The following is a 26856-nucleotide window of genomic DNA, read 5'->3' as shown; positions in this document are numbered from 1 at the left end:
TTTAGCAGTCTCTACAAATGTATTTTTCATTTATTTCCTTTAAAAAACAACAACATTTTTACGAGTAACTTTAACATGTTTAACAGTACCAACATCTGCATGGACTTTGATCCTGAAGATAAAAAACATGAAATTGTTCTTACTTCACCACTGCCACATTACTGTCATTAATTAACATGCCAACACAACTCACTCACCCAACCATGATCTAATAAAGATAACATACTATTGAGCTGTGGTCTTTATTGATTTGAGGATTTTAATTGACATAAAGAACAATTCCTGATCAATTATTAATTGTCTGCATCATATTCCCTGTGTGTAATGTGCAGTGTGCAAAGGTGGATAAGGGAGAGGATTGGCTGGCTGAGTCAAAGTCCCTTTTTGGGTTACTAGTGTCCATGTAACAGCCTCTACTTCATGTTGTGTTCATATAGTAGTACGGCCTGGATGCACCAACACCAGGTCAGGTGTGTCAAACTCATTTTGCCCCAGGGGCCACATTCGGTCTTCACTGAGGCTCGGAGGGCTGCACTGAAAATGTGTTGTATTTCCTCGCAGTGGTTATTAGGGAGCTGGACACAGCCCCCCCCCCCCAAAACTATTTTATTCAAACCAAATGCGGGCCGGATTAGATGTGTGTGTATGTGTGTGTGTGTGCGTGCATGTTTAGACCACACAGCTTTTTTCTCCTCTCTGTATAGTAGCTGCTGCTGCTTGGTCTGCTTCTCAGAGGCAGGTGTGGACAGGAGCCATGGGCATGCTGTGGGCAGACTCTATGGGCATGTCTGCCCCCTCTCCATGTCTGTACACCTCAGTGCCAGTCTGTGTGGGCACCAGCGGCACCACTGGCAGAGCTGTTGGAGAGAGACAGGCATCAGACTGGCATTACACACACTGAGACTGAAATTGCATGGCTTTTACTACAGGTCCGTAACAGTACTCTTTCAGGACATTAAGTTACCATTGGTGAGCTAATCCCCTAAAAAAAGACACTAAGGTGGTAATTATAGGAATATTAATGATGGGAGACAGACATCAACATCCCTCAGGTGAGCTCAGAGCTGTAGGGACTGAGCCTGACGACCAGGGCTGGTGAGAGGGCCCAGGTTCCTGTGAAGCGAGGCTGGGTTAGAGGGCCTGAAACAAGGGGAGCAGTCTGGGCCATGTGCCCCCTGTGGGGCCAGGCTGGCTCTGTGAGGGTGATAAAACTCTGGGGACGGTGAGATCACTGTGTGTTATTCCTCTGTTTGACAGCGTGGGGGCATTACTCAGGTAGTCTCTTCCCACAGCTACTGTGGAGCACCATGAGGCTGGCGAGACAGACTTTTACTTAGGAGAACCATGCTGCTTGGTGTTGTGAGGAGATCTCAGTGAAGCAAACCTGTTGACTCAGTCTGGGACACAGGTAGGAAACCAGCATCTGAGGTTTCACGCACCTGCTGCACCGCTAAATACAGGTGTGTGTGTGTGTATAAAGGTGTCATGAAAGGTGATTATGATGTATTTGTTTGCTCTAGCTAGCTAAATGCATACTAGTACACAATGTATATTGACTTGTCCATGGATGCATTTGGGGGTACTCACAGGTAGGGACAGGTAGTATGACTGATGTGAAGTTGCTAGGCAACCCGACATGGCCTCCTAGTAGGTCCTGAGACAGGGTGTGATCTTGGGGTTGGGGGAACGCCATTACATTTGAGTTAGAACCTGAGGAGGACCAGAGAAGAGAATAGCTGTATACTACTACACTACTACACTGATCCAGTTACCACAACAGCTCAAAGGTTACCCTCATTAAGAATACTCTCAAGTCAGTAATGAGAGTTCACCATGAAACAGTATGATAACAACATAAGTGAAGACACAATGCACAGTGGACAGAATCAGATTGTGGGAATTGAAAGTTGACCTATTTTAGGTTTTAATTGTTATTGACCTCTGTTGTTGATCTGTAAGGCAACCCAGTGAAAGTTAGTGGTATTCAGTTTGAGGGTTTTTACTGTAAGTATCGCTCCTCTGGAGCGTACCGTGCCCTGTGCGTTGTCTCTGGCCCCCAGTGGCCCCCTCCCCCAGCAGCATCTCCTGCAGCAGGCTGTCCACGCTGGGCTCCCCCAGGAGCCTGGCCAGCTGCAGGGTCTCCACCATCTGCCAGGCCACACTCTGCAGGGGGGGCAGCATCAGCAGCAGCTCCCCAAAACGCCCCCGCTGCTCACAGGTGGCCTCGTCCAGCAGCACCTGGGCCTGGAAACGCAGCCGCCGCACTGTCTGAGGGGCCTCCAGCCCTGGGCAGTCTGAGAGACAGGGGGAGAGAGACAGAGAGACAGAGAGACAGGGGGAGAGAGAGAGAGAGAGAGAGAGAGAGAGAGAGAGAGAGAGAGAGAGAGAGAGAGAGAGAGAGAGAGAGAGAGAGAGAGAGAGAGAGAGAGAGAGAGAGAGAGAGAGAGAGAGAGAGAGAGAGAGAGATCTATACACAATACCCCATAGTGACAAAGCAAAAATAGGTTTAAGTCGGAAGTTAAAATACACTTAGGTTGGAGTCATTAAAACTAGTTTTTCAACCACTCCACATATTTCTTGTTAACAAACTACAGTTTTGGCAAGTCGGTTAGGACATCTACTTTGTGCATGACGCAAGTAATTTTTCCAACAATTGTTTACAGACAGATTATTTCACTTATAATTCACTGTACCAAAATTCCAGTGGGTCAGAAGTTTACATACATTGACTGCCTTTAAACAGCTTGGAAAATTACAGAAAATTATGTCATGGCTTTAGAAGCTTCTGATATGCTAATTGACATCATTTGAGTAAATTGGAGGTGTACCTGTGGATGTATTTCAAGGATTACCTTCAAACTCAGTGCCTCTTTGCTTGACATCAATGACGGTCATTATGGCCAAACAGTTCTATTTTTGTTTCATCAGACCATAGGACATTTCTCCAAAAAGTACGGTCTTTGTCCCCATGTGCAGTTGCAAACCGTAGTCTGGCTTTTTTATGGCGGTTTTGGAGCAGTGGCTTCTTCCTTGCTGAGCGGCCTGTCAGGTTATGTCGATATAGGACTTGTTTTACTGTCGATATAGATACTTTTGTACCCGTTTCCTCCAGCATCTTCACAAGGTCCTTTGCTGTTCTTCTGGGATTGATTTGCACGTTTCGCACCAAAGTACGTTCATCTCTAGGAGACAGAACGTGTCTCCTTCCTGAGCGGTATGACGGCTGCGTGGTCCCATGGTGTTTATACTTGCGTGCTATTGTTCGTACAGATGAACGTGGTACCTTCAGGCATTTGAAAATTACTCCCAAGGATGAACCAGACTGGTGGAGGTCTACAATTTTTTTCTGAGGTCTTGGCTGACTTCTTTTGATTTTCCCATGATGTCAAGCAAAGAGGCACTGAGTTTGAAGGTAGGCCTTGAAATATATCCACAGCTACACCTCCAATTGACTCAAATTATGTCAATCAGAAGCTTCTAAAGCCATGACATAATTTTCTGGAATTTTCCAAGCTGTTTAAAGGCACAGTCAACTTACTGTATGTAAACTTCTGACCCACTGGAATTGTGATACAGTGAATTATAAGTGAAATAATCTGTCTGTAAACAATTGTTGGAAAAATTACTTGTGTCATGCACGAAGTAGATGTCCTAACCGACTTGCCAAAACTATAGTTTGTTAACATAAATTTGTGGAGTGGTTGAAAAACAAGTTTTAATGACTCTGACCTCCTCCCTGTAGGCCGTCTCATGGCTGTTGGTGATCAGGCCTACCACCGTCGTGTCATCGGACAAACTTGATGATGGAGCTGGCGTCGTGCGTGGCCACGCAATCATGGGAGAACAGGGAGTATAAGCACACACCGCTGGGGGGCCCATGTGTTGAGAGTCTGCTTGGCGGGTTGAGTAACAGTGGTCTGGGACTTTAACGCCCCTAGTGGCGAAGGAGATGTGTTGATAGAAGTTGAGCATCACCTGTCTTAGTGATGCGGAATTAAATTCACTGGCAACAAGAAAAGCAGCATCCGGGTGCATTGTTTCTTGCTTGTTTATAATCTTGTACAATTCGTCAAGTGCCAGCTTGATGTTGTTGTTGTCCTGAGGTGGAATATACCCAGAGTGTACAAAACATTAAGAACACCTGCTCTTTCCATGACATAGACTGACCAGGTGAATCCAGGTGGAACCTATGATCCCCTATTGATGTCACTTATTAAATCCACTTCCAGCAGTGCAACTCAATAGCAGGAAGGTGTTCTTAATGTTTTGTACACTTAGTGTATTCAGCAGTCACGATAACAGTTGTAGGTACACAAACGAATCGAAGTCGAAGTTGAAGTCGGAATTAAGGTTATTAACTACCGATCTGATGTCCAAAAGATTCCGTCGATCATAGGACAATGATAAACGCCAAAATAATCACAAAATAGCAAAGTTGGGTCAGAGCACGTAAGATGGCAGCCATACAGTACGGCGCCATCTTTACATAGAGTACACGAGAGACACATACAGTGGGGAGAACAAGTATTTGATACACTGCCGATTTTGCAAGTTTTCCTACTTACAAAGCATGTAGAGGTCTGTAATTTTTATCATAGGTACACTTCAACTGTGGGAGACGGAATCTAAAACAAAAATCCAGAAAATCACATTGTATGATTTTTAAGTAATTAATTTGCATTTTATTGCATGACATAAGTATTTGATACATCAGAAAAGCAGAACTTAATATTTGGTACAGAAACCTTTGTTTGCAATTACAGAGATCATACGTTTCCTGTAGTTCTTGACCAGGTTTGCACACACTGCAGCAGGGATTTTGGCCCACTCCTCCATACAGACCTTCTCCAGATCCTTCAGGTTTCGGGGCTGTCGCTGGGCAATACGGACTTTCAGCTCCCTCCAAAGATTTTCTATTGGGTTCAGGTCTGGAGACTGGCTAGGCCACTCCAGGACCTTGAGATGCTTCTTACGGAGCCACTCCTTAGTTGCCCTGGCTGTGTGTTTCGGGTCGTTGTCATGCTGGAAGACCCAGCCACGACCCATCTTCAATGCTCTTACTGAGGGAAGGAGGTTGTTGGCCAAGATCTCGCGATACATGGCCCCATCCATCCTCCCATCAATACGGTGCAGTCGTCCTGTCCCCTTTGCAGAAAAGCATCCCCAAAGAATGATGTTTCCACCTCCATGCTTCACGGTTGAGATGGTGTTCTTGGGGTTGTACTCATCCTTCTTCTTCCTCCAAACACGGCGAGTGGAGTTTAGACCAAAAAGCTATATTTTTGTCTCATCAGACCACATGACCTTCTCCCATTCCTCCTCTGGATCATCCAGATGGTCATTGGCAAACTTCAGAAGGGCCTGGACATGCGCTGGCTTGAGCAGGGGGACCTTGCGTGCGCTGCAGGATTTTAATCCATGACGGCGTAGTGTGTTACTAATGGTTTTCTTTGAGACTGTGGTCCCAGCTCTCTTCAGGTCATTGACCAGGTCCTGCCGTGTAGTTCTGGGCTGATCCCTCACCTTCCTCATGATCATTGATGCCCCACGAGGTGAGATCTTGCATGGAGCCCCAGACCGAGGGTGATTGACCGTCATCTTGAACTTCTTCCATTTTCGAATAATTGCGCCAACAGTTGTTGCCTTCTCACCAAGCTGCTTGCCTATTGTCCTGTAGCCCATCCCAGCCTTGTGCAGGTCTACAATTTACCCCTGATGTCCTTACACATCTCTCTGGTCTTGGCTATTGTGGAGAGGTTGGAGTCTGTTTGATTGAGTGTGTGGACAGGTGTCTTTTATACAGGTAACGAGCTCAAACAGGTGCAGTTAATACAGGTAATGAGTGGAGAACAGGTGGGCTTCTTAAAGAAAAACTAACAGGTCTGTGGGAGCCGGAATTCTTACTGGTCGGTAGGTGATCAAATACTTATGTCATGCAATAAAATGCAAATTAATTACTTAAAAATCCTACAATGTGATTTTCTGGATTTTTGTTTTAGATTCCGTCTCTCACAGTTGAAGTGTACCTATGATAAAAATTACAGACCTCTACATGCTTTGTAAGTAGGAAAACCTGCAAAATCGGCAGTGTATCAAATACTTGTTCTCCCCACTGTACATGTACAGTATGCTTATACTGAGAGACAGAGTGAAGCCACTTTGAGATAAACAATTCCTATAACACAGCCCTGAGACAAATGGGAGATTAAGAGAGACAAATCCTCAAGCTGCGGCCCTATGAGAATAGAGAGAGATGGGATTGCTGTGGGGACATTATACAATATACATCATTACTAATTGAAATGCATTATGTGTAATAAACTAAACAGAAATGATTAGAGAAAGGTTAGGTAAAGGTAGTAGGGCAGGGTCACACAGGACAGAGCTGAGCACACGTTCGGTGTGTTTATTTCTGTAGGTAGTCAGTCATCTGTGTCAGACTTGGCCTGATGCTGCTGTGCACTGCTGTGCACTGCTGTGCCTGTTTGGCCAGTCAGTCTGTCAGACCGGTGGCCTGGCTCTGCTGCTGTAATCACCACCTCAGACCAACAGGCTGTAAAGTCCAGCAGCCAGTCACCTCTCCCTGCCAGGACCTCGCCCAGATATGAATAGTTTCTTCCCAGAACACGATGAAACCAGACCGCCAGGCCAAGACAAACCAACAGGGTGCCAAGGACAGAGCACAGAGAGAGCAGAGACAGTCCCAGGAGAGAACAACTGTGAAATAATAAGATTCCTGGCGAAAGTCTCTTCCTTTGTCTGAGGACAGAGGAGAGGTGAGAAGAGGTGAGGAGGGGCAGGGGGGTGGCTGGTGGCGACCAAAGGACTGACTGACCAGGACTGAAGAAGACTATGGTCTTAAGGCAGGCAAACTCGCTGTCGGTGATGTCCAGCTCTCTCAGAGGCTTGACCAGCTCCTCCAGGATCCGGGCAGCCACCCTGGACACCTCCACCTCAGGACCGCTCACTGGGATCACAAAGAAATTACCTGCAAACACAATCCACATATGAAATACTTATAATATAAGTTAAGTAAAACTGTAAGTATAACTTTATACATTAGGTAAGTCTGCTTCCTTTATCAATATACACATATGGTAAAAGCAGCATAGCTTGTCGACATTACTAGTATCAAACATTGGGTAAATTATTTTTTCATTCTATAACAAAGATGAGAGCACATCCCAGACTCAGCTGAGATCTATATATTTTACCCAGAAGGATAATGTCATTGTAAGGCAGGGAGCGTCGAGCCACCCCTAGGATGAGGTGTTCAGCAGAGTGGGCTCGTAACAGGGATACCTGCACACAGACAAGACACAGCACAGAGACAACACACAGCAGCCATTACACAGACAGCCCTCCCTGCAACGTGAGTATTCCAACAGCTAGTGATCCAAAACCCAACACAAAGACAGCTGAATGTGACCGCCTGCTTAGACAGGTGCAGCTCACATGTTCATACAGACACGTTAAGTAGGATAACATCCAAAGTTCCATACCCTGTCGTCAACGGGGAGGCTGCAGAACTCGGGGATGCGCTTGGCCCACTGCACCAGCAGGAGGAGCTGCTGCTTCATGGACTCACACACATCCCCCACGCGCGCTATCCTCTTGGTGTTGATGTCACAGCTCATAGGGGAGGTCAGGGCTGGAAACTGAGAGTGACACACAATAATGAGAGGTTCCACATTGGCCCTAGGTGTCGGTGTAATGTGAGAATGAAGAGAGGGTTGGAGGAGATGGATGGGGCAGAGTGCAGGGGTGAGATGATGGGTGCTTGGACAATTGTGAAGGGCAGAGCAAGCAGAGGCAGGTAGGGTATTGGGTGGGGGAAAGGTCACTTCAGAGAATGGTGGTAATAGAGAATATAAGGGTGTAAGATGAGAAATGGATTTTGGATGTGTGTTGTTGGTGGGTCTGTCTCTGGAACGATGCTGTTGGATGGTGATCAGAGCCCCTTCAGCACACAGCTCACATTGAGGAGACATTGCATGAAAACTTGACCCAAATGGAAAACAGCCTGGCCAAATTTTGTGGTTCATTTGTCAATCATCCAATTAATTTCTGCCGCATTCCTTTCGCATACAAAGAGGATATCTGGTTGTTATTATGTATTTGAAGCCAATTGAACGCTGGCACACAATCCAAGCCCAGGCACTGCCATTACATAGGACTGATGTGATCAAATGTGAGTCTCTCTGGGCAATTTGGCCATTTCTAAGAAGTAACTGAATCCAGCCTGCAGCTAGAATCTCCAGGGGACCTTAATGGCCGGCTGTCTAAAGTGCAGCCTGTATCCTCTCCATCTCTAGCCCTGCCACTGCTGTGTTTCTGAGAAACAGATAAGGGGCTCTACTCTGGGCTGGATGGGAAATGGAAGCCTCTGGAGCACTTTGTGGCTGTGAATAGGGAGAGGTTTTATAGTGACAATCTCTTACCTGATGCATGCTGGCCTCTGCCTGTAGCAGTACACTGATTGACAGAGTGCCCAGCCCCTGTCCCTCTCCTCTGCGGCTGCTGATGCGGTCCCGCTCGTTCTGCACAGCTGGAAATAAAAGAATAGGAAGGAGGGAGAGTCCCTGGATTTCTTGTGTGAACTGTTTCACTTGGACAAAGTATACTCAATGGAGGGGTAATGTTGTAATTATAGCATACACCTACACTGAACAAAAATGTAAATGCAACACGTAAAGTGTTGTTCTCATGTTTCATGAGCTGAAATAAAAGATCCCAGGAAGTTTCCATTCGCACAAAAGCTTATTTCTCTCAAATGTTGTCCACAAATTTGTTTACATCCCTGTTAGTGAGCGTTTCTCCTTTGCCAAGATAATCCATTCACCTGACAGGTGTGGCATATCAAGAAGCTGATTAAACAGCATAATCGATTCATTACACAGGTGCACCTTGTGCTGAGGACAATAAAAGGCAACTTTAAAATGTGCAGTTTTATCACACAACACAATGCCACAGACGTCTCAAGTTTTGAGGAAGCGTGCAATTGGCATGCTGACTGCAGGAATGTCCACCAGAGCTGTTGGCAGAGAATTTAATGTTAATTTCTCTACCGTAAGCCACCAACGTTGTTTTAGAGAATTTGGTAGTACGTCCAACTGGCCTCACAACCGCAGACAACATGTATGGCGTCATGTGGGCGAGCGGTTTGCTGATGTCAACGTTGTGAGCAGAGTGCCCCATGATGGCGGTGGGGTTATGGTATGGGCAGGCATAAGGTACGGACATCGAACATAATTCCATTTTATCGATGGCAATTTGAATGTACAGAGATACCGTGACGAGATCCTGAGGCACATTGCGAGGCAATTTTTTGGGGGTATCTGTGACCAACAGATGTATATACGTATACCCAGGCATGTGAAATCCATAAATTAGGGCCTAATGAATTTATTTCAATTGACTACTTCCTTATATGAACTGTAACTCAGTAAAATATTTGAAATTGTTGTATCTGGCGTTAATAATTTTTGTTATACATTTAATTTTGACACTCATCTGTATTGAGACTATTTCAGTGCAAATTCAATTTCCAAATTCCCCATTGTATGAAAAGTAACATCTCTAATTTTGATTCGGATTTTGCCAACGTATTAAACCTGACTATGTAATTAGGCAAAGGAAGGCATGACGGGAGGCTGACAGTACAGGGCCTGATGATTGGGATTGTGTCTGACAGAGGAGACTGTCTCATAGTGACCTCTGTGCCTGTGTCATTAAAATGGATGACCTCAGCCTGATTTCAGTCTGCTCCACAAAGTCAGACAACAAGCCCCAGTCTGAGAGCAATCAGTCACCACAGCTGACCTCTCAGCAGCCAATCAGGACCCTATTAATCAAACTGGAGCTGCAGAGACAGAGAGAGAGAGACCTCTGCCTTGGAGACATGGCCGTGGGTGATGATGTCACAAATTAGTACTCCACGGAGCATAAGTGAAGTGATAGATTGAAAGTAGCTGTGGACATTCAGCAAGGAGAATAGGAGGAGTACAATTAATGATAGTTGTCAAAAATGGTTTGTTAGAATTTGTTGTCCGGATTAATGTACAATTGAAACACATTAAACCAAAGGCTTATACAAATTTTCAAAATGGCATGTTCTGATATTTTCTGGCATAGCTTTGCTGTTTCTTAAATGCTATTTGAGTGGTCTGCAAAATGAATACGGCAAATGTTTGAATCTTACTCCCTGACCATCACTAAGGGGGCTCAGCTCAGCTTCAGTTTCTCGCTTACGTAACATTCCTCTGGAATGAGGGCTCAGCAAAGAGAAGTATTTCTCTCTTGAAAAAGCCAGAGCAAATATTTGTCCATGCTCAGCCATGTTAATTATTCATGTGAGGGGCCATTCATGGATCCTCTAATCCCGTCTCTCTCTCTCCTGGTTATCTGCGGCAGCCAGTGGAAGATAAGGTCTACAGTGCACACTGCAAACAGCCACTCACTCAGTATTGCTCAAGAGAGCGGCATGTTGATCTTGTTGCTTTTCCCTCACAGTAAGAGGCGCATACACTCTTAGAAAAAAGGGTTCCAAAAGGGTTCTTCGGGCTGTCCCCATAGGAGAACCCTTTTTGGTTCCATGTAGAGGGATCTACCAGGGACCAAAAAGTTTTCTTCAAAGAGTTCTCCTATGGGATAGCCAAAGAACCCTTTTAGGTTCAAGATACCCCTACACATCGACTCAGTACTGTCACGATCATCGTAATGTGGAAGAGAGGAGGACCAAGGCGCAGCGTGAAGTGAATACATTCTTCTATTTATTTAAGAAGAAACACTAACCAAACTAATACAAACAACAAAACGAACGTGACGCTATATATAATAGTGCAGACACAAGCAACTAACACATAGACAATAACCCACAACCCACAATACAAAACAGGCTACCTAAATATGGTTCCCAATCAGAGACAACGCAAAACACCTGTCTCTGATTGAGAACCATATCAGGCCAAACACATAGAAATAGACAAACCAGACATACAACATAGAATGCCCACTCAGAACAAAACATAAAACATACAAAGCAAACTATGGTCAGGGCGTGACAGTACCCCCCCTCAAGGTGCGGACTCCGGCCGCAAACCTAAACCTATAGGGGAGGGTCTGGGTGGGCATCTGTCCGCGGTGGCGGCTCCGGCGCGGGACGTGGACCCCACTCCACCATAGTCATAATCCGCTTTGGTGGCGCCTCTGGAGCGGGGACCCTTGCAGCGGGTCCCGGACTGAAGACCATCCTAGAGGGCGCCACTGGACGGAGGGGCAGCTCCGGACTGAGAGGCAGCTCCGGACTGAGGGGCAGCTCCGGACTGAGGGGCAGCTCAGGACTGAGGGGCAGCTCAGGACTGATGGGCAGCTCCGGACTGAGGGGTAGCTCAGGACTGAGGGGCAGCTCCGGACTGAGGGGTAGCTCCGGACTGAGGGGCAGCTCAGGACTGAGGGGTAGCTCAGGACTGAGGGGCAGCTCCGGACTGAGGGGTAGCTCAGGACTGAGGGGCAGCTCCGGACTGAGGGGTAGCTCCGGACTGAGGGGCAGCTCAGGACTGAGGGGTAGCTCAGGACTGAGGGGCAGCTCCGGACTGACGGGCAGCTCCGGACTGAGGGGCAGCTCAGGACTGAGGGGTAGCTCAGGACTGATGGGCAGCTCCGGACTGACGGGCAGCTCCGGACTGAAAGGCGGCTCTGGCAGCTCCTGACTGGCGGGCGGCTCTGGCGGCTCCGGCGGCTCCTGACTGGCGGGCGGCTCTGGCGGCTCCTGATTGGCGGGCGGCTCTGGCGGCTCCTGACTGGTGGGCGGCTCTGGCGGCTCCTGACTGGCTGGCGGCTCTGGCGGCTCCTGACTGGCGGGCGGTTCTGGAGGCTCCTGACTGGCTGAATGCTCCCCGTAGCCAGGCCAGTGCGGCGAGGTGGAATAGCCCGCACTGGGCTGTGCTGGCGAACCGGGGACACCATGCGTAGGGCTGGTGCCATGTACCCCGGCCCAAGGAGACGCACTGGTGACCAGATGCGTAGAGCCGGTTTCATGGCACCTGGCTCGATGCCCAATCTAGCGCACCGGGGACACCGTGCGCATCTCTGCATAACACAGTGCCTGCCCGGTCACTCTCTCTCCACGGTAAGCACGGGGAGTTGGCTCAGGTCTCCTATCTGGCTTAGCCACACTCCCCGCGTGCCCCCCCAAGAAATTGTTGGGGCTGCCTCTCTAGCTTCCAGCCACGCTTACGTGCAGCCTCCTCATACCGCCGCCTCTCTGCTTTCGCTGCCTCCAGCTCAGCTTTTGGGCGGCGATATTCACCAGCCTTTGCCCAGGGTCCCTTACCATCCAGAATCTCCTCCCAAGTCCATTTCTCCACAAAGCGCTGTTCCTCCATTTCACGCTGCTTGGTCCATTGATGGTGGGTTATTCTGTCACGATCGTCGTAATGTGGAAGAGAGGAGGACCAAGGCGCAGCGTGAAGTGAATACATTCTTCTATTTATTTAAGAAGAAAACCTAACCAAACTAATACAAACAACAAAACGAACGTGACGCTATATATAATAGTGCAGACACAAGCAACTAACACATAGACAATAACCCACAACCCACAATACAAAACAGGCTACCTAAATATGGTTCCCAATCAGAGACAACGCAAAACACCTGTCTCTGATTGAGAACCATATCAGGCCAAACACATAGAAATAGACAAACCAGACATACAACATAGAATGCCCACTCAGATCACACCCTGACCAAACAAAACATAAAACATACAAAGCAAACTATGGTCAGGGCGTGACAAGTACTGTTACCCCGTGTATTTATTCTTTGTGTTATTAGCTTTCTAATATTCTGTTGTTTATGAAGCATGTGACAAATAAAATTTGATTTGATTTGGAATAGCACCTTGTAGACTATACCCCACTCACTACCCCTGCCTGAGCCTCCACTACCCACCCCCGTCTGGCGTGCCTGCCAACCCCAATTCCACCCTTGGCGTTGGACATGGTTATGTAATGTGGGTAAATATTGTGATTTGTCAACTTGCATATATGCTTATGGCTTTAAAAACAAAATGCTGTGTGTGTATGTGCGTGTGTGTGCTGGTATGCTTTAAAAATATATATTTTGAATTAATAATGTGGCAATGAATTGTGTAATTACTTTGTAGTATGGTGCCATACAGTATGTAAAATCTATGTCATGATTAAACAACAAAACATCTCTCTCACCTTCCTTTCTCATGCCTGCTCGGAAACATTTCCGAAGCCTGCAGTAACGGCATTGGTTCCTCTTGTCTTTGTCCACAACACATTGCCTGCTGAACCTGCCGACACACACACGCACACGCACACGCACACACACACACACACACACACACACACACACACACACACACACACACACACACACACACACACACACACACACACACACACACACACACACACACACACACACACACAATTAGATACACTTCAATACAAGACAACAGTTGTAAGATTCTGTAACGCACAATCAGACATAAGTCTCACACTATGGGCTTCTGTAATTATGATGGCGTCAGATCAGTGCTGTACAATTTCTGTGTTGTGGGCATACACATGTTCAGACAGGATCCTAACACTTAGTTCCAGACATATAGCCACCTTTCATAGAAACCTGCGAAATGACAACTCCTATAGTCTATACAGTGTGGTAAAATCGACTTCTCACATGTAAGAGAGTAAAGCTCATCACACCATTGACTTGGAGTCTTCAACCACTGTATTAAGGTTATTTTCTCTTTGTCTGAACAAAACCCAGAGACTATGACACAGAAGTTGGCTTTCTATTCTTGGCCAATGCAACTCTCATACTTTTCACTTCACAATGGATGTGGTTGAGAACTGAACCACCAGAAAAAGTAATCAGTTATTGAGATGGGGGTTGAACACTGTAAAAGAAAGTACTTTACCAGAATTTCAGCTAAAAAAATTTACCAGCTGCCCTAGTCGTTGGCAGTAAATTTGTCTCTGTATTGTCATGTGGGTCGGAGGTGGACAATAGTGAGCATAATAATAATTCCAATGATCTGCAGTTCTAACAGAACCTTGGTGGTATCTCAAATGCAGTCTTCTGAGAATCCGTAGGCGAGCAAGTAAACTCCCACTACCATCTGTTCTTCTTGCTAACGTGCAATCATTGGAAAATAAAATTGATGACCTACGATTAAGATTATCCTAACAACGGGACATCAAAAACTGTAACATCTTATGATTCACCAAGACGTGGCTGAACGATGATATGGACAATATAGAGCTAGAAGGATTTTTCATGCATCGGCAGAACAGAGACGCTACCTCTGGTAAGACGGGGGGTGGGGGTGTGTGTCTATTTGTCAATAACAGCTGGTGCGCAATGTCTAATATTAAAGAAGTCTTGAGGTATTGCTCGCCTGAGGTAGAGTACCTTATGATAACCTGTAGACCACACTATCTACCAAGACAGTTCTCATCTATATTATTCGTAGCCATCTATTTACCACCACAGAACGAAGCTGGCACTAAGACCGTTCTCAACCAACTGTATAAGGAAGAAGAAAATGCTCACCCAGAAGCGGCACTCCAAGTGGCCGGGGACTTTAATGCAGGCAAACTTAAATCAGTTTTACCAATTTTTTACCAGTATGTCACATGTGCAACCAGAGAAAAAAAATTCCTAGACCATCTTTACGCCACACACAGAGATGCATACAAAGCTCTCCCCCGCCCTCCATTTGGCAAATCTGACCATAATTCTATCCTCCTGATTCCTGCTTACAAGCAAAAACTAAAGCAGGAAGTACCAGTGACTCGCTTAATATGGAAGTGGTCAGATGATGCGGATGCTACACTACAGGACTGTTTTGCTAGCACATACTGGAACATGTTCTGGGATTCATCCAATGGCATTGAGGAGTACACCACCTCAGTCGTCGGTTTCATCAATAAGTGCATCGACGACGTCATCCCCACAGTGACTGTACGTACATATCCCAACCAGAAGCCATGGATTACAGGCAACATCTGCATCGAGCTAAAGGCTAGAGCTGCCGCTTTCAAGGAGCGGGACTCTAACCCGGACGCTTATAAGAAATCCCGCTATGCCCTCAGACAAACCATCAAACAAGCAAAGCGTCAATAAAGGATTAAGACTGAATCCTACTACACCGGCTCTGACGCTCGTCGGATGTGGCAGGGCTTGAAAACTATTACGGATTTCAAAGGAAAACCCAGACGTGAGCTGCCCAGTGACGCAAGCCTACCAGACGAGCTAAATGCCTTTTATGCCTGCTTCGAGGCAAGCAACACTGAAGCATGCACGAGAGCATCAGCTGTTCTGGATGACTGTGTGATAACGCTCTCGGTAGCCGATGTGAACAAAACCTTTAAACAGGTCAACATTCACAAAGCCGCTGGGCCAGACAGATTACCAGGACGTGTACTCAAAGCATGCGCGGACCAACTGTCAAGTGTCTTCACTGACATTTTCAACCTCTCCCTGACCGAGTCTGTAATACCTACATGTTTCAAGCAGACCACCATAGTCCCTGTGCCCAAGCAAGTGAAGGTAACCTGCCTAAATGATTACCACCCCACCAACGTGTCCAGAGATGCAACCTCTCTTATCATCACTTAGTGCCTGGGCTTACCTCCACTGTACCCGCACCCCACCATACCCCTGTCTGCACATTATGCCCTGAATCTAGTCTACCACGCCCAGAAATCTGCTCCTTTTATTCTCTGTCCCCAACGCACTAGACGACCAGTTTTGATAGCCTTTAGCCGTACCCTCATCCTACTCCTCCTCTGTTCCTCGGGTGATGTGGAGTTTAACCCAGGCCCTGCGTGTCCCCAGGCACTCTCATTTGTTGACTTCTGTAATCGAAAAAGCCTTGGTTTCATGCATGTTAACATCAGAAGCCTCCTCCCTAAGTTTGTTTTACTCACTGCTTTAGCACACTCCGCCAACCCTGATGTCCTTGTCGTGTCTGAATCCTGGCTTAGGAAGGCCACCAAAAATTCTGAGATTTCCATACCCAACTACAACATTTTCCATCAAGATAGAACTGCCAAAGGTGGAGGAGGTACAATATACTGCAGAGATAGCTTGCAAAGTTCTGTCATACTTTCCAGGTCTATGCCCAAACAGTTTGAGCTTCTAATTAAAAAATGAATCTCTCCAGAAATAAGTCTCTCACCGTTGCCGTCTGTTATAGACCCCCCTCAGCTCCCAGCTGTGCCCTGGACACCATATGTGAATTGATTGCCCCTCATCTATCTTCAGACTTCATTCTGTTAAGTGACCTAAACTGGGATATGCTTAACACCCCAGCACTCCTACAATCTAAGCTAGATGCCCTCAATCTCACACAAATTATCAAGGAACCCACCAGGTACAACCCTAAATCCGTAAACATGGGCACCCTCATAGATATTATCCTGACCAACTTGCCCTCCAAATACACCTCTGCTGTTTTCAATCAGGATCTCAGTGATCACTGCCTCATTGCCTGCATCCGCGACCACTCCTCATCACTGTCAAACGCTCCCTCAAACACTTCTGCGAGCAGGCCTTTCTAATCGATCTGGCCCGGGTATCCTGGAAGGATATTGACCTCATCCCGTCAGTCGAGGATGCCTGGTCTTTCTTTAAAAGTAATTTCCTCACCATCTTAAATAAGCATGCCCCTTTCAAAAAATGTAGAACTAAGAATAGATATAGCCCTTAGTTCACTCCAGACCTGACTGCCCTTGACCAGCACAAAAACATCCTGTGGCGGACTGCAATAGCATGGAATAGTCCCCACGATATGCAACTGTTCAGGAACCAATACACACAGTCAGTCAGGAAAGCAAAGGCTAGCTTTTTCAAACAGAAATTTGCATCCTGTAGCTCTAACTCCAAAAAGTTTTGGGACATTGTAAAGTCCATGGAGAACAAGTGCACATCCTCCCAGCTGCCCACTGCACTGAGGCTAGGTAACACGGTCACCACCGATAAATACATGATCATCTAAAATTTCAATAAGTATTTATCTACGGCTGGCCATGCTTTCCTCCTGGCTACCCCAACCCCGGCCAACAGCTCCACACACCCCGCAGCTACTTGCCCGAGCCTCCCCAGCTTCTCCTTCACCCAAATCCAGATAGCAGATGTTCTGAAAGAGCTGCAAAACTTGGACCCATACAAATCAGCTGGGCTAGACAATCTGGACCCTCTCTTTCTAAAATTATCCGCCGCCATTGTTGCAACCCCTATTACCAGTCTGTCCCTCTCTTTCGTATCGTCCGAGATCCCTAAAGATTGGAAAGCTGCTGTGGTCATCCCCCTCTTCAAAGGGGGTGACCTATATCCATCCTGCTCTGCCTTTCTAAAGTCTTTGAAAGCCAAGTTCATAAGCAGATCACTGACCATTTTGAATCCCACCGTACCTTCTCCGCTGTGCAATCCAATAACTGCCATCGATAAAAGACAGTACTGTGCAGCCGTCTTCATCGACCTGGCCAAGGCTTTCGACTCTGTCAATCACCGTATTCTTATCGGCAGACTCAATAGCCTTGGTTTCTCAAATTACTGCCTCGCCTGGTTCACCAACTACTTCGCAGACAGAGTTCAATGTGTCAAATCGGAGGGCCTGTTGTCCGGAGCTCTGGCAGTCTCTATGGGGGTACCACAGGGTTCAATTCTCGGGCCGACTCTTTTCTCTGTATATATCAACGATGTCGCTCTTGCTGCGGGTGATTCCCTGATCCACCTCTACGCATACGACACCATTCTGTATATATCTGGCCCTTCTTTGGACACTGTGTTAACTAACCTCCAAACGAGATTCAATGCTGTACAACACTCCTTCCCTGGCCTCCAACTGCTCTTAAACGCTAGTAAAACCAAATGCATGCTTTTCAACCGTTCACTGCATGCACCTGCCCGCCCGACTAGCATCACTACTCTGGACGGTTCTGACCTAGAATATGTGGACAACTACAAATACCTAGGTGTCTGGTTAGACTGTAAACTCTCCTTCCAGACTCATATCAAACTTCTCCAATCCAAAATCAAATCTAGAATCGGCTTTCTATTTCGCAACAAAGCCTCCTTCACTCACGCCGCCAAACTTATCCTAGTAAAACTGACTATCCTACCGATCCTCGACTTCGGCGATGTCATCTACAAAATAGCTTCCAATACTCTACTCAGCAAACTGGATGCAGTCTATCACAGTGCCATCCGTTTTGTTACCAAAGCCCCTTATACCACCCACCACTGCGACCTGTATGCTTTAGTCGGCTGGCCCTCGCTACATATTCGTCGCCAGACCCACTGGCTCCAGGTCATCTATAAGTCTATGCTAGGTAAAGCTCCGCCTTATCTCAGCTCACTGGTCATGATAACAACACCCACCCGTAGCACGCGCTCCAGCAGGTATATCTCACTGGTCATCCCCAAAGCCAACACCTACTTTGGCATCCTTTCCTTCCAGTTCTCTGCTGCCAGTGACTGGAACGAATTGCAAAAATCGCTGAAGTTGGAGACTTATATTTCCCTCACTAACTTTAAAAATAGCCCACCCAATCTACCTACCTCATCCCCATATTGTTTTTAATAATTTTTCTGCTCTTTTGCACACCAGTATCACTACTTGCACATCATCATCTGCTCATCTCACTCCAGTATTAGTCTGCTAAATTGTAATTACTTCGCTACTATGGCCTATTTATTGCCTTACCTACTCACGCCATTTGCACACACTGTATATAGACTTTCTTTTTTTTCTACTGTGTTATTGACTGTACACTTGTTTATTCCATGTGTAACTCTGTGTTATTGTTTGTGTCGCACTGCTTTGCTTTATCTTGGCCAGGTCGCAGTTGTAAATGAGAACTTGTTCTCAACTAGCCTACCTGGTTAAATAAAGGTGAAATATATATATATTTTTTTTAAACACTGTGGCACTGACGTCGGTAGCCATAAAGTGCTTTGAAAGGCTGGTCATGGCTCACATCAACAGCATCCTCCCGGACACCCTAGACCCACTCCAATTCGCATACCGCCCCAACAGATCCACAGATGATGCAATCTCATTCGCACTCCACACTGCACTTTCTCACCTGGACAAAAGGAACACCTACATATGTGAGAATGTAGTTCATTGACTACAGCTCAGCGTTCAACACCATAGTGCCCATGAAGCTCATCACCAAGCTAAGAACCCTGGGACTAAACACCTCCCTCTGCAACTGGATCCTGTAATCCCTGACGGGCCACCCCCAGGTGGTAAGAACAGGCAACAACACATCTGCCACGCTGATCCTTAACACTGGGGCCCCTCAGGGGTGTGTACTTAGTCCCCTCCTGTACTCCCTGTTCACCCACGACTGCGTGGCTAAACACGACTCCAACACCATCATTACGTTTGCTGATGACACAACAGTGGTAGGCCTGATCACCGACAATGATGAGACGGCCTATAGGAAGGAGGTCAGAGAACTGGCAGTGTGGTGCCAGGACAACAACCTCTCCCTCAATGTGAGCAAGACAAAGGAGCTGATCGTGGACTACAGGAAAAGGCAGGCCGAACAGGCCCCCATTAACATCGACCGGGCTGTAGCGGAGCGGGTCGAGAGTTTCAAGTTCCTTGGTGTTCACATCACCAATGAACTATCATGGTCCAAACATAACAATACAGTCATGAAGAGGGCACGACAAAACCTTTTCCCCCTCAGGAGACTGAAAAGATTTGGCATGGGTCCCCAGATCCTCAAAAGGTTCTACAGCTGCACCATCGAGAGCATCCTAACCGGTTGCATCGCCGCCTGGTATGACAACTGCTCGGCATCTGACCGTAAGGCGCTACAGAGGGTGGTGCGAACGGCCCAGAACTCCACTGGGGCCAAGCTTTCTGCCATTCAGGACCTATACAATAGGCGGTGTCAGAGGAAAGCCCATAAAATTGTCAGGGACTCCAGTCACCCAAGTTATAGACTGTTTTCCCTGCTACCGCACGGCAAGTGGTACAGGAGCACCAAGTCTAGGACCAAAAGGCTCCTCAACAGCTTCTACCCCCAAGCCATTAGACTGCTGAACAATTAATAAAAAATTTCAAGGCCTCCCTTCAAACTCAGTGCCTTTTTGCTTGACATCATGGGAAAATCAAATGAAATCAGCCAAGACCTCAGAAAAAAATGTGTAGACCTCCACAAGTCTGGTTCATCCTTGGGAGCAATTTCCAAACGCCTGAAGGTACCACGTTCATCTGTACAAACAATAGCACACAAGTATAAACACCATGGGACCATGCAGCCGTCATACCACTCAGGAAGGAGACGCGTTCTGTCTCCTAGAGATGAACGTACTTTGGTGCGAAAAGTGCAAATCAATCCCAGAAAAACAGCAAAGGCCCTTGTGAAGATGCTGGAGGAAACAGGTACAAAAGTATCTATATCCACACTAAAACGAGTCCTATATCGACATAACCTGATAGGCCGATCAGCAAGGAAGAACCCACTGCTCGAAAACCGCCATAAAAAAGCCAGACTACGGTTTGCAATTGCACATGGGGACAAAGATCAGACTTTTTGGAGAAATGTCCTCTGGTCTGATGAATCAAAAATAGAACTGTTTGGCCATAATGACCATTGTTATGTTTGGAGGAAAAAGGGGAGGCTTGCACGCCGGAGAACACCAAGTATGAAGCACGGGGGTCGCAGCATCATGTTGTGATGCATCATGATGGCATCATGAGGAGGAAAAGGATGTGGATATATTGAAGCAACATCTCAAGACATCAGTCAGGAAGTTAAAGCTTGGTCACAAATGGGTCTTCCAAATGGACAATGACCCCAAGCATACTTCCAAAGTTGTGGCAAAATGGCTTCAGGACAACAAAGTCAAGGTATTGGAGTGGCCATCACAAAGCCCTGACCTCAATCCCATAGACAATTTGTGGGCAGAACTGAAAAAGCAAGGAGGCCTACAAACCTGACTCAGTTACACCAGCTCTGTCAGGAGGAAAGGGCCAAAATTCACCCAACCTATTGTGGGAAGCTTGTGGAAGGCTACCCGAAATGTTTGACCCAAGTTAAACAATTTAAAGGCAATGCTACCAAATACTAATTGAGTGTATGTAAACTTCTGACCCACTGGGAATGTGATGACTGAAATAAAAGCGGAAATAAATCATTCTCTCTACTATTATTCTGACATGTCACATTCTTAAAAGAAAGTGGTGATCCTAACTAACCGAAGACAGGACATTTTTACTAGGATTAAATGTCAGGAATTGTGAAAAACTGAGTTTAAATGTATTTGGCTAAGGTGTATGTAAACTTCCGACTTCAACTATACCATACGAACCGAACCATAACACTCCATTAAATGGAGTGTTGCGGATTTATTTACAGAATAATACGAAATGCTCTGAGAACAGGTTGGATCAGATAGAAAATAGGGCAATATATTGTAAATAGGGTGTCATTTTCAGTGACCTGTGTGGTGATGAGTCTCACCTGCAGGTGTAGGCGTGGTTCTTCCTGACGCTCCTCCTGAAGAAGCCCTTGCAACCGTCACAGCTGGAAGCACCGTAGTGTTTACCTGTGGCCCTGTCTGCACATATGGAACACACACTTCCATTGGTCTGTGGCAGCAGAGGGGCAGGCTCCGGCATCATCAACTCTGTCAGTCAATCACAAGAAAATTATTGAGATTCATACACTACAGCACACTGGAGGTCTGGTGTGTCTCTACTGCATGTGTTGAATTGACTCTTGACACTTGGGGACAGACATGCGAGGATATATATTACTGATGACCTCAGGCTAACATTAGAAAGCTTTGGAGATGCACAATGAAATATGGGTCTTGTAGGACACTGTTCTACTTTTACAGAGCAGCCCCCATTGCTGATGAATAAGTAAACATCTCCGAGCCTTGCTAATAAGCCCCAACAGCGTCTACAGAGAGCGGATCACTCAGCTGAGAGATTGTCAATGCTGTGTGACAGCAGATAAGCACGATTACAGAGCGAATAATTAATCAACGGCATCATCAGCTAAGGTGATTAATGAATCCCTGTTCATTCCACCTCTGTGAAGGGAAATAACCTTGTGCTGCACATAAAAATGCACAACTTTCAAAGGCAGAAATGTGTTGATTGTGAGCTTATAGGGCTGTAAGAACAATGGCAGAGTTGTGTTGTTCCCCAGGTCTGATGAGGTTTGGAGGGGGTAATAAAAGCAGGGTTATAGTTAGAGATATCACTGCTGTATGTTGCTGCCAGACTCACAGGCCCTTGGAGGACCACTGCTGCTTATTACTCAGAGGAAGAGGAAACTCCACATTTAATTAAAGCAGATTCAGGTCAGTGGCAAAGACAAAGTCCACTGGCTAATTTTACACTGGGAGCTCCGTTTTAATTCAATCTCCCTTAGTGTTGCTCTAAATTGTGTCCTGTCAGTGTTCGATCGCTGAAGGATTGTCTCTCTTAAAACCACTGACCGTCAAATATACTTTGTTGGTGTAGTGTTTGTGCAGTCACAGGGACAATGCCCCCAGGCTGTAATGTATTTAAATTGCACACTTAGAGTGGGGAGACTGAGCAGCCAGGGATAACAATTTAACATGGAGAATGCTTTCTTTGGTCAAAGATCAGTTCAATTGAATTAAGAGATTAGAATACATCTGCCACACAGCTATCTGCATTGGAGAGCAGTCTGCTGGTAAAGCATCTCCTTAAAAGTGCCAAAGAAAGGACCTGATTCAGCAGAACAGACTCCTAATGATGATAATGATAAGTTCAAATTAGATTATAAGGGAAAGCAGAAGAGGAGGGAGGTCTTTAGATCACTCTCAGTATTGCCGGGAGTAATGATCGTTGTATTCACAGCATTTTGTGGAATGAGAGCTGATGTCATTGTATCCATGCCATGAGAAAATGGTCTTACAAATTCCTGTGTGCATGAGAGCTACAGTGGCAAGAAAAAGTATGTGAACCCTTTGAAATTACCTGGATTTCTGCATAAATTTGTCATACAATTTGATCTGATCTTCATCTTAGTCACAATAGACAAACACAGTGTGCTTAAACTAATAACACACAAATTATTGTATTGTTCTTGTCTATATTGAATACATAATTTAACATACACAGTGTAGGGTGGGAAAAGTATGTGAAACCCTAGGCTAATGACTTTTCCAAAAGCTCATTTAAGTCAGGAGTCAGCTAACCTGGAGTCCAAACAAAGTGATGAGATTGGAGATGATGGTTAAAGCTGCCCTGCCCTATAAAAAACACTCACAAAATGTGAGTTTGCTATTCACAAGAAGCATTGCCTGATGTGAACCATGCCTTGAACAAAAGAGATCTCAGAAGACCTAAGATTAAGAATTGTTGACTTGCATAAAGCTGGAAAGGGTTACAAAAGTATCTCTAAAAGCCTTGATATTCATCAGTCCACGGTAAGACAAATTGTCTATAAATGGAGCAAGTTCAGCACTGTTGCTACTCTCCCTAGGAGTGGCCGTCCTGCAAAGATGACTGCAAGAGCACAGTGCAGAATGCTCAATGAGGTTAAGAAGAATCCTAGTGTCAGCTAAAGACTTACAGAAATCTCTGGAACATGCTAACGTCTCTGTTAACTTGTCCATGATACGTAATTCACTAAACAAGAATGGTGTTCATGGGAGGACACCACGGAAGAAGCCACTGCTGTCCAAAAAAACATTGCTGCATGTCGGAAGTTCGCAAAATAACACCTGGATCTTCCACAGCCCTTCTGGCAAAATATTCTGTGGACAGATTAAACTAAAGTTGAGTTGTTTGGAAGGAACACACAGCACCGTGTGGAGAAAAAAAAGGCACAGCACACCAACATCAAAACCTCATCCCAACTGTAAATTATGGTGGAAGGAGCATCATGGTTTGGGGCTGCTTTGCTGCCTCAGGGCCTGGACAGCTTGCTATCATCAATGGAAAAATGAATTCCCAAGTTTTCAGAATATAAGGCTATCTCTCCGCCAATTGAAGCTCAACAGAAGTTGGGTGATGCAACAGAACAACGACCCAAAACACAGAAGTAAATCAACAACAGAAGGGCTTCAACAGAAGAAAATATGTCTTTTGGAGTGGCCCAGTCAGAGTCCTGACCTTAACCCGATTTAAAATGCTGTAGCATGACCTCGAGTGGTTCACACCAGACATCCTAAGAATATTGCTGAACTGAAAGTTTTGTAAAGATGAATGTTCCAAAATTTCTCCTGACCATTGTGCAGGTCTGATCCGCAATTACAGAAAACTTTTGGTTGAGTTTATTGCTGCCAAAGGAGGGTCAACCAGTTATTAAATCCAAGGGTTCACATACTTTTCCCACCCTATACTGTGAATGTTTACACGTTGTGTTCAATAAAGACATGAAAACGTATAATTGTTTGTGTGTTATTTGTTTAAGCAGACTGTGTTTGTCTATTGTTGTGACTCAGATCAAATTTTATGACCAATTTATGCCAAAATCCAGGTAATTCCAAAGGGTTCACATACTTTTTCTTGCCACTGTACATTGTAAAGTGCTGAGAGTACTTTTTAAAACCATGTTCTTCCAAGGGCACTATGCAAGCCCTTTTTCCCCCATCTGAATGGAAAGAACAGGTTTTAAAAAGTTACCAAGATCTACTCATGAATTTGAACCTATAAAAATTAATGGATATTCAATATTTTATATTATTTGAATGTCCTTTGAATATCATACAAAAACCCTCAAATGTCAGACCAGTGTTTTGGTATTGTTGTGCACCAGTCTATGAGTGAAGGACAGACAGGTAAAGGTGTCATTATACCAGACGTACCTGTCTCTACAGGAAACACCCTGAGGTTGTCAAACTCCAGCATGGTGTAGGAGGGATCAAGGGTGGTGCTGTAGTCTGTGGAGTCCAGATCCAGCACGTTCCCTGACAGCTTCATGGTTCTGGTCACTGCTTCAGGAGGCCACACTAGGCTCAAACAAAAGTCTGATTTATATGAGAAAAGGAACCAGAACAGGCTGCTGCACAACCTTCCTCTTCAGTTCACCACTCTGTTCCAAAATTACCCACTTTTTCAGCGCAATCACTTAATAATTCCTCTGTGTCTTCCTGATTGTCTAGCTCAGGTAAATCAATGTGTTGTCATTCTGTGTGACGCCGCTATTCCTCCACTCGTCACAGGCCTCCAAAGTCCTGGTTCCTGTCCTGTGCTGATGTTTTCCTTGGCCCAGTGAATCATGTGTACCTTTTAGATTCTTCCTTTTCTCATCCCAGTATTCCTGGCAGGCAGTTCTTACTCAGGTTGTATAACAGAACAAGTTATCCAGTATGTATTTAGCTGGTAGCTAATGTTCCAGACCAGTGTGACAGATCCCAAACGGCCTTCTAAAGGAGGGAAAGAGAGAGACACTGAGATTTGGCCCACTGTCTGTTTGCGACTCTCTTATCAGAGTAGAGTATAATAAAGGTGAGGGTTCAGATGTAGGCAGGTAAACATGACTCACTGGGAAGAGAAAAAACAGCCGATACAGTCAAGGAGCTACCTTATCTTAATCCCTTTTACGGCTGAGGAAAAAAGGACAGCAAAAACTAAAGTATATGACCAGATCAAAGGTCATCATGACAGTGTGTTATCAGTTACTGCAGGTCAGTTGAGAATTCAAGGTATTTCAGTACCGCTGATCAATGTTTGATATTTGTAATTCCAGTAGACTTCTATGGACAAAAGATGCCAGATTCTCAAGTTTGAGTGTTATTGTAACTGGATGAGAGAGAGTGCCATATTTCACCACTGGGGGCAGAGTTTGCTAGTTTAACCGGTCTGCACTCTCCTCTGTTTCACAACGGGGAGGGGCTTCATTCTTCACCTTTGCCCATGTGGAGAGCATGCCATCAGCTGTTTGGAGGTATTGATCAGAGGTAGAGTGATAACGTGTTTGCAAATAAAACTATACCTCCCCTGGGCCCCTTTATACAGATAGTGAATGCACTGTAGATAGCCTTTCTCTGACTTGTCTCTACATAAAACACAGGTTCAAAGCAGTGGAGGGTCATCTATGTCAAGCTACAATAAAGTGACATTAGTATCTTCACAAAGACACTTTGTGGTCTATCTACTGTTCTAGTAATGGAGTAACATAATAATATAAAGCATCATATTAACAATCATATCATATTGTTTTTAGATTAGGAAAAAAATGCCTATTGAGTTTATAATGTGAAACAAAGCAGTGGGCAGTAAAGTCCAACATGTATTTTTTAGTTTGTGCATCCCAAAATGGACAGAGATCTCATATTAATGTCCTTCATTTTTAATAGAGTAAATTCCCAGACATCGATAAAAATGGACGTCTGGGTTGAAGAACAAAAAAATATATATATATAAGCCAAATCCTTTGTGTGCAAGAAATCAATAGTCTGTCTTATATTATAATAGAACAATAATCAATAGTCTGTCTTATATTATAACTGAACAATAATCAATAGTCTGTCTTATATTATAACTGAACAAATTGAGCATGCTAATGTTAACATTACCTCTACATCAGTAGAGGCTGCTGAGGGGAGGATGGCTCATAATAATAGTTGGAATGGAATAAATCAAATGGTATCAACCACATGGAAACCAAGTCGTTGATGTGTTTGATACCATTCCATTGACTCCATTCCAGACATTATTATGAGCCATCCTCCCCTCAGCAGCCTCCACTGCTCCACATGGCAGGGACGATATGATGATGACAAGTTCATACAGTGTACAGTGCATTCAATACACTAGCAAACTTCTCAGCTCCCTACTGACTCCCTATAGTCATACTGCGT

The 26856-nt window shown here is 45.5% G+C and overlaps 1 protein-coding gene across 3 annotated transcripts; it reads right to left on the bottom strand.

Moving 5' to 3' along the window:
- LOC139576043 (hepatocyte nuclear factor 4-beta-like) lies at window positions 1-25486 on the bottom strand. 3 transcript variants are annotated; one of them, XM_071401655.1, is made up of 11 exons: window positions 25105-25486; window positions 24859-25002; window positions 21528-21693; window positions 13230-13324; window positions 8442-8548; window positions 7503-7658; window positions 7215-7302; window positions 6836-6988; window positions 2004-2294; window positions 1588-1710; window positions 1-857 (listed from the first exon to the last, which is right to left on the bottom strand). In XM_071401655.1, coding segments are annotated over exons 1-11 (1452 nt in total). In that variant the 5' UTR covers window positions 25106-25486; the 3' UTR covers window positions 1-729. The 3 variants fall into 3 exon arrangements, with proteins under 3 accessions (XP_071257756.1, XP_071257757.1, XP_071257758.1); XM_071401656.1 differs by having other exon boundaries at window positions 2031-2294; window positions 25105-25485; XM_071401657.1 differs by having other exon boundaries at window positions 24859-25486.
- Between the last annotated feature and the right edge of the window lie 1370 nt (window positions 25487-26856).

Source organism: Salvelinus alpinus, chromosome 5 (assembly GCF_045679555.1).
Source record: "Salvelinus alpinus chromosome 5, SLU_Salpinus.1, whole genome shotgun sequence".
Taxonomy (NCBI): Eukaryota; Metazoa; Chordata; class Actinopteri; order Salmoniformes; family Salmonidae; genus Salvelinus; species Salvelinus alpinus.
Note: the sequence above shows the minus strand (reverse complement) of the source record. Positions and strands in the feature narration are given on the sequence as shown.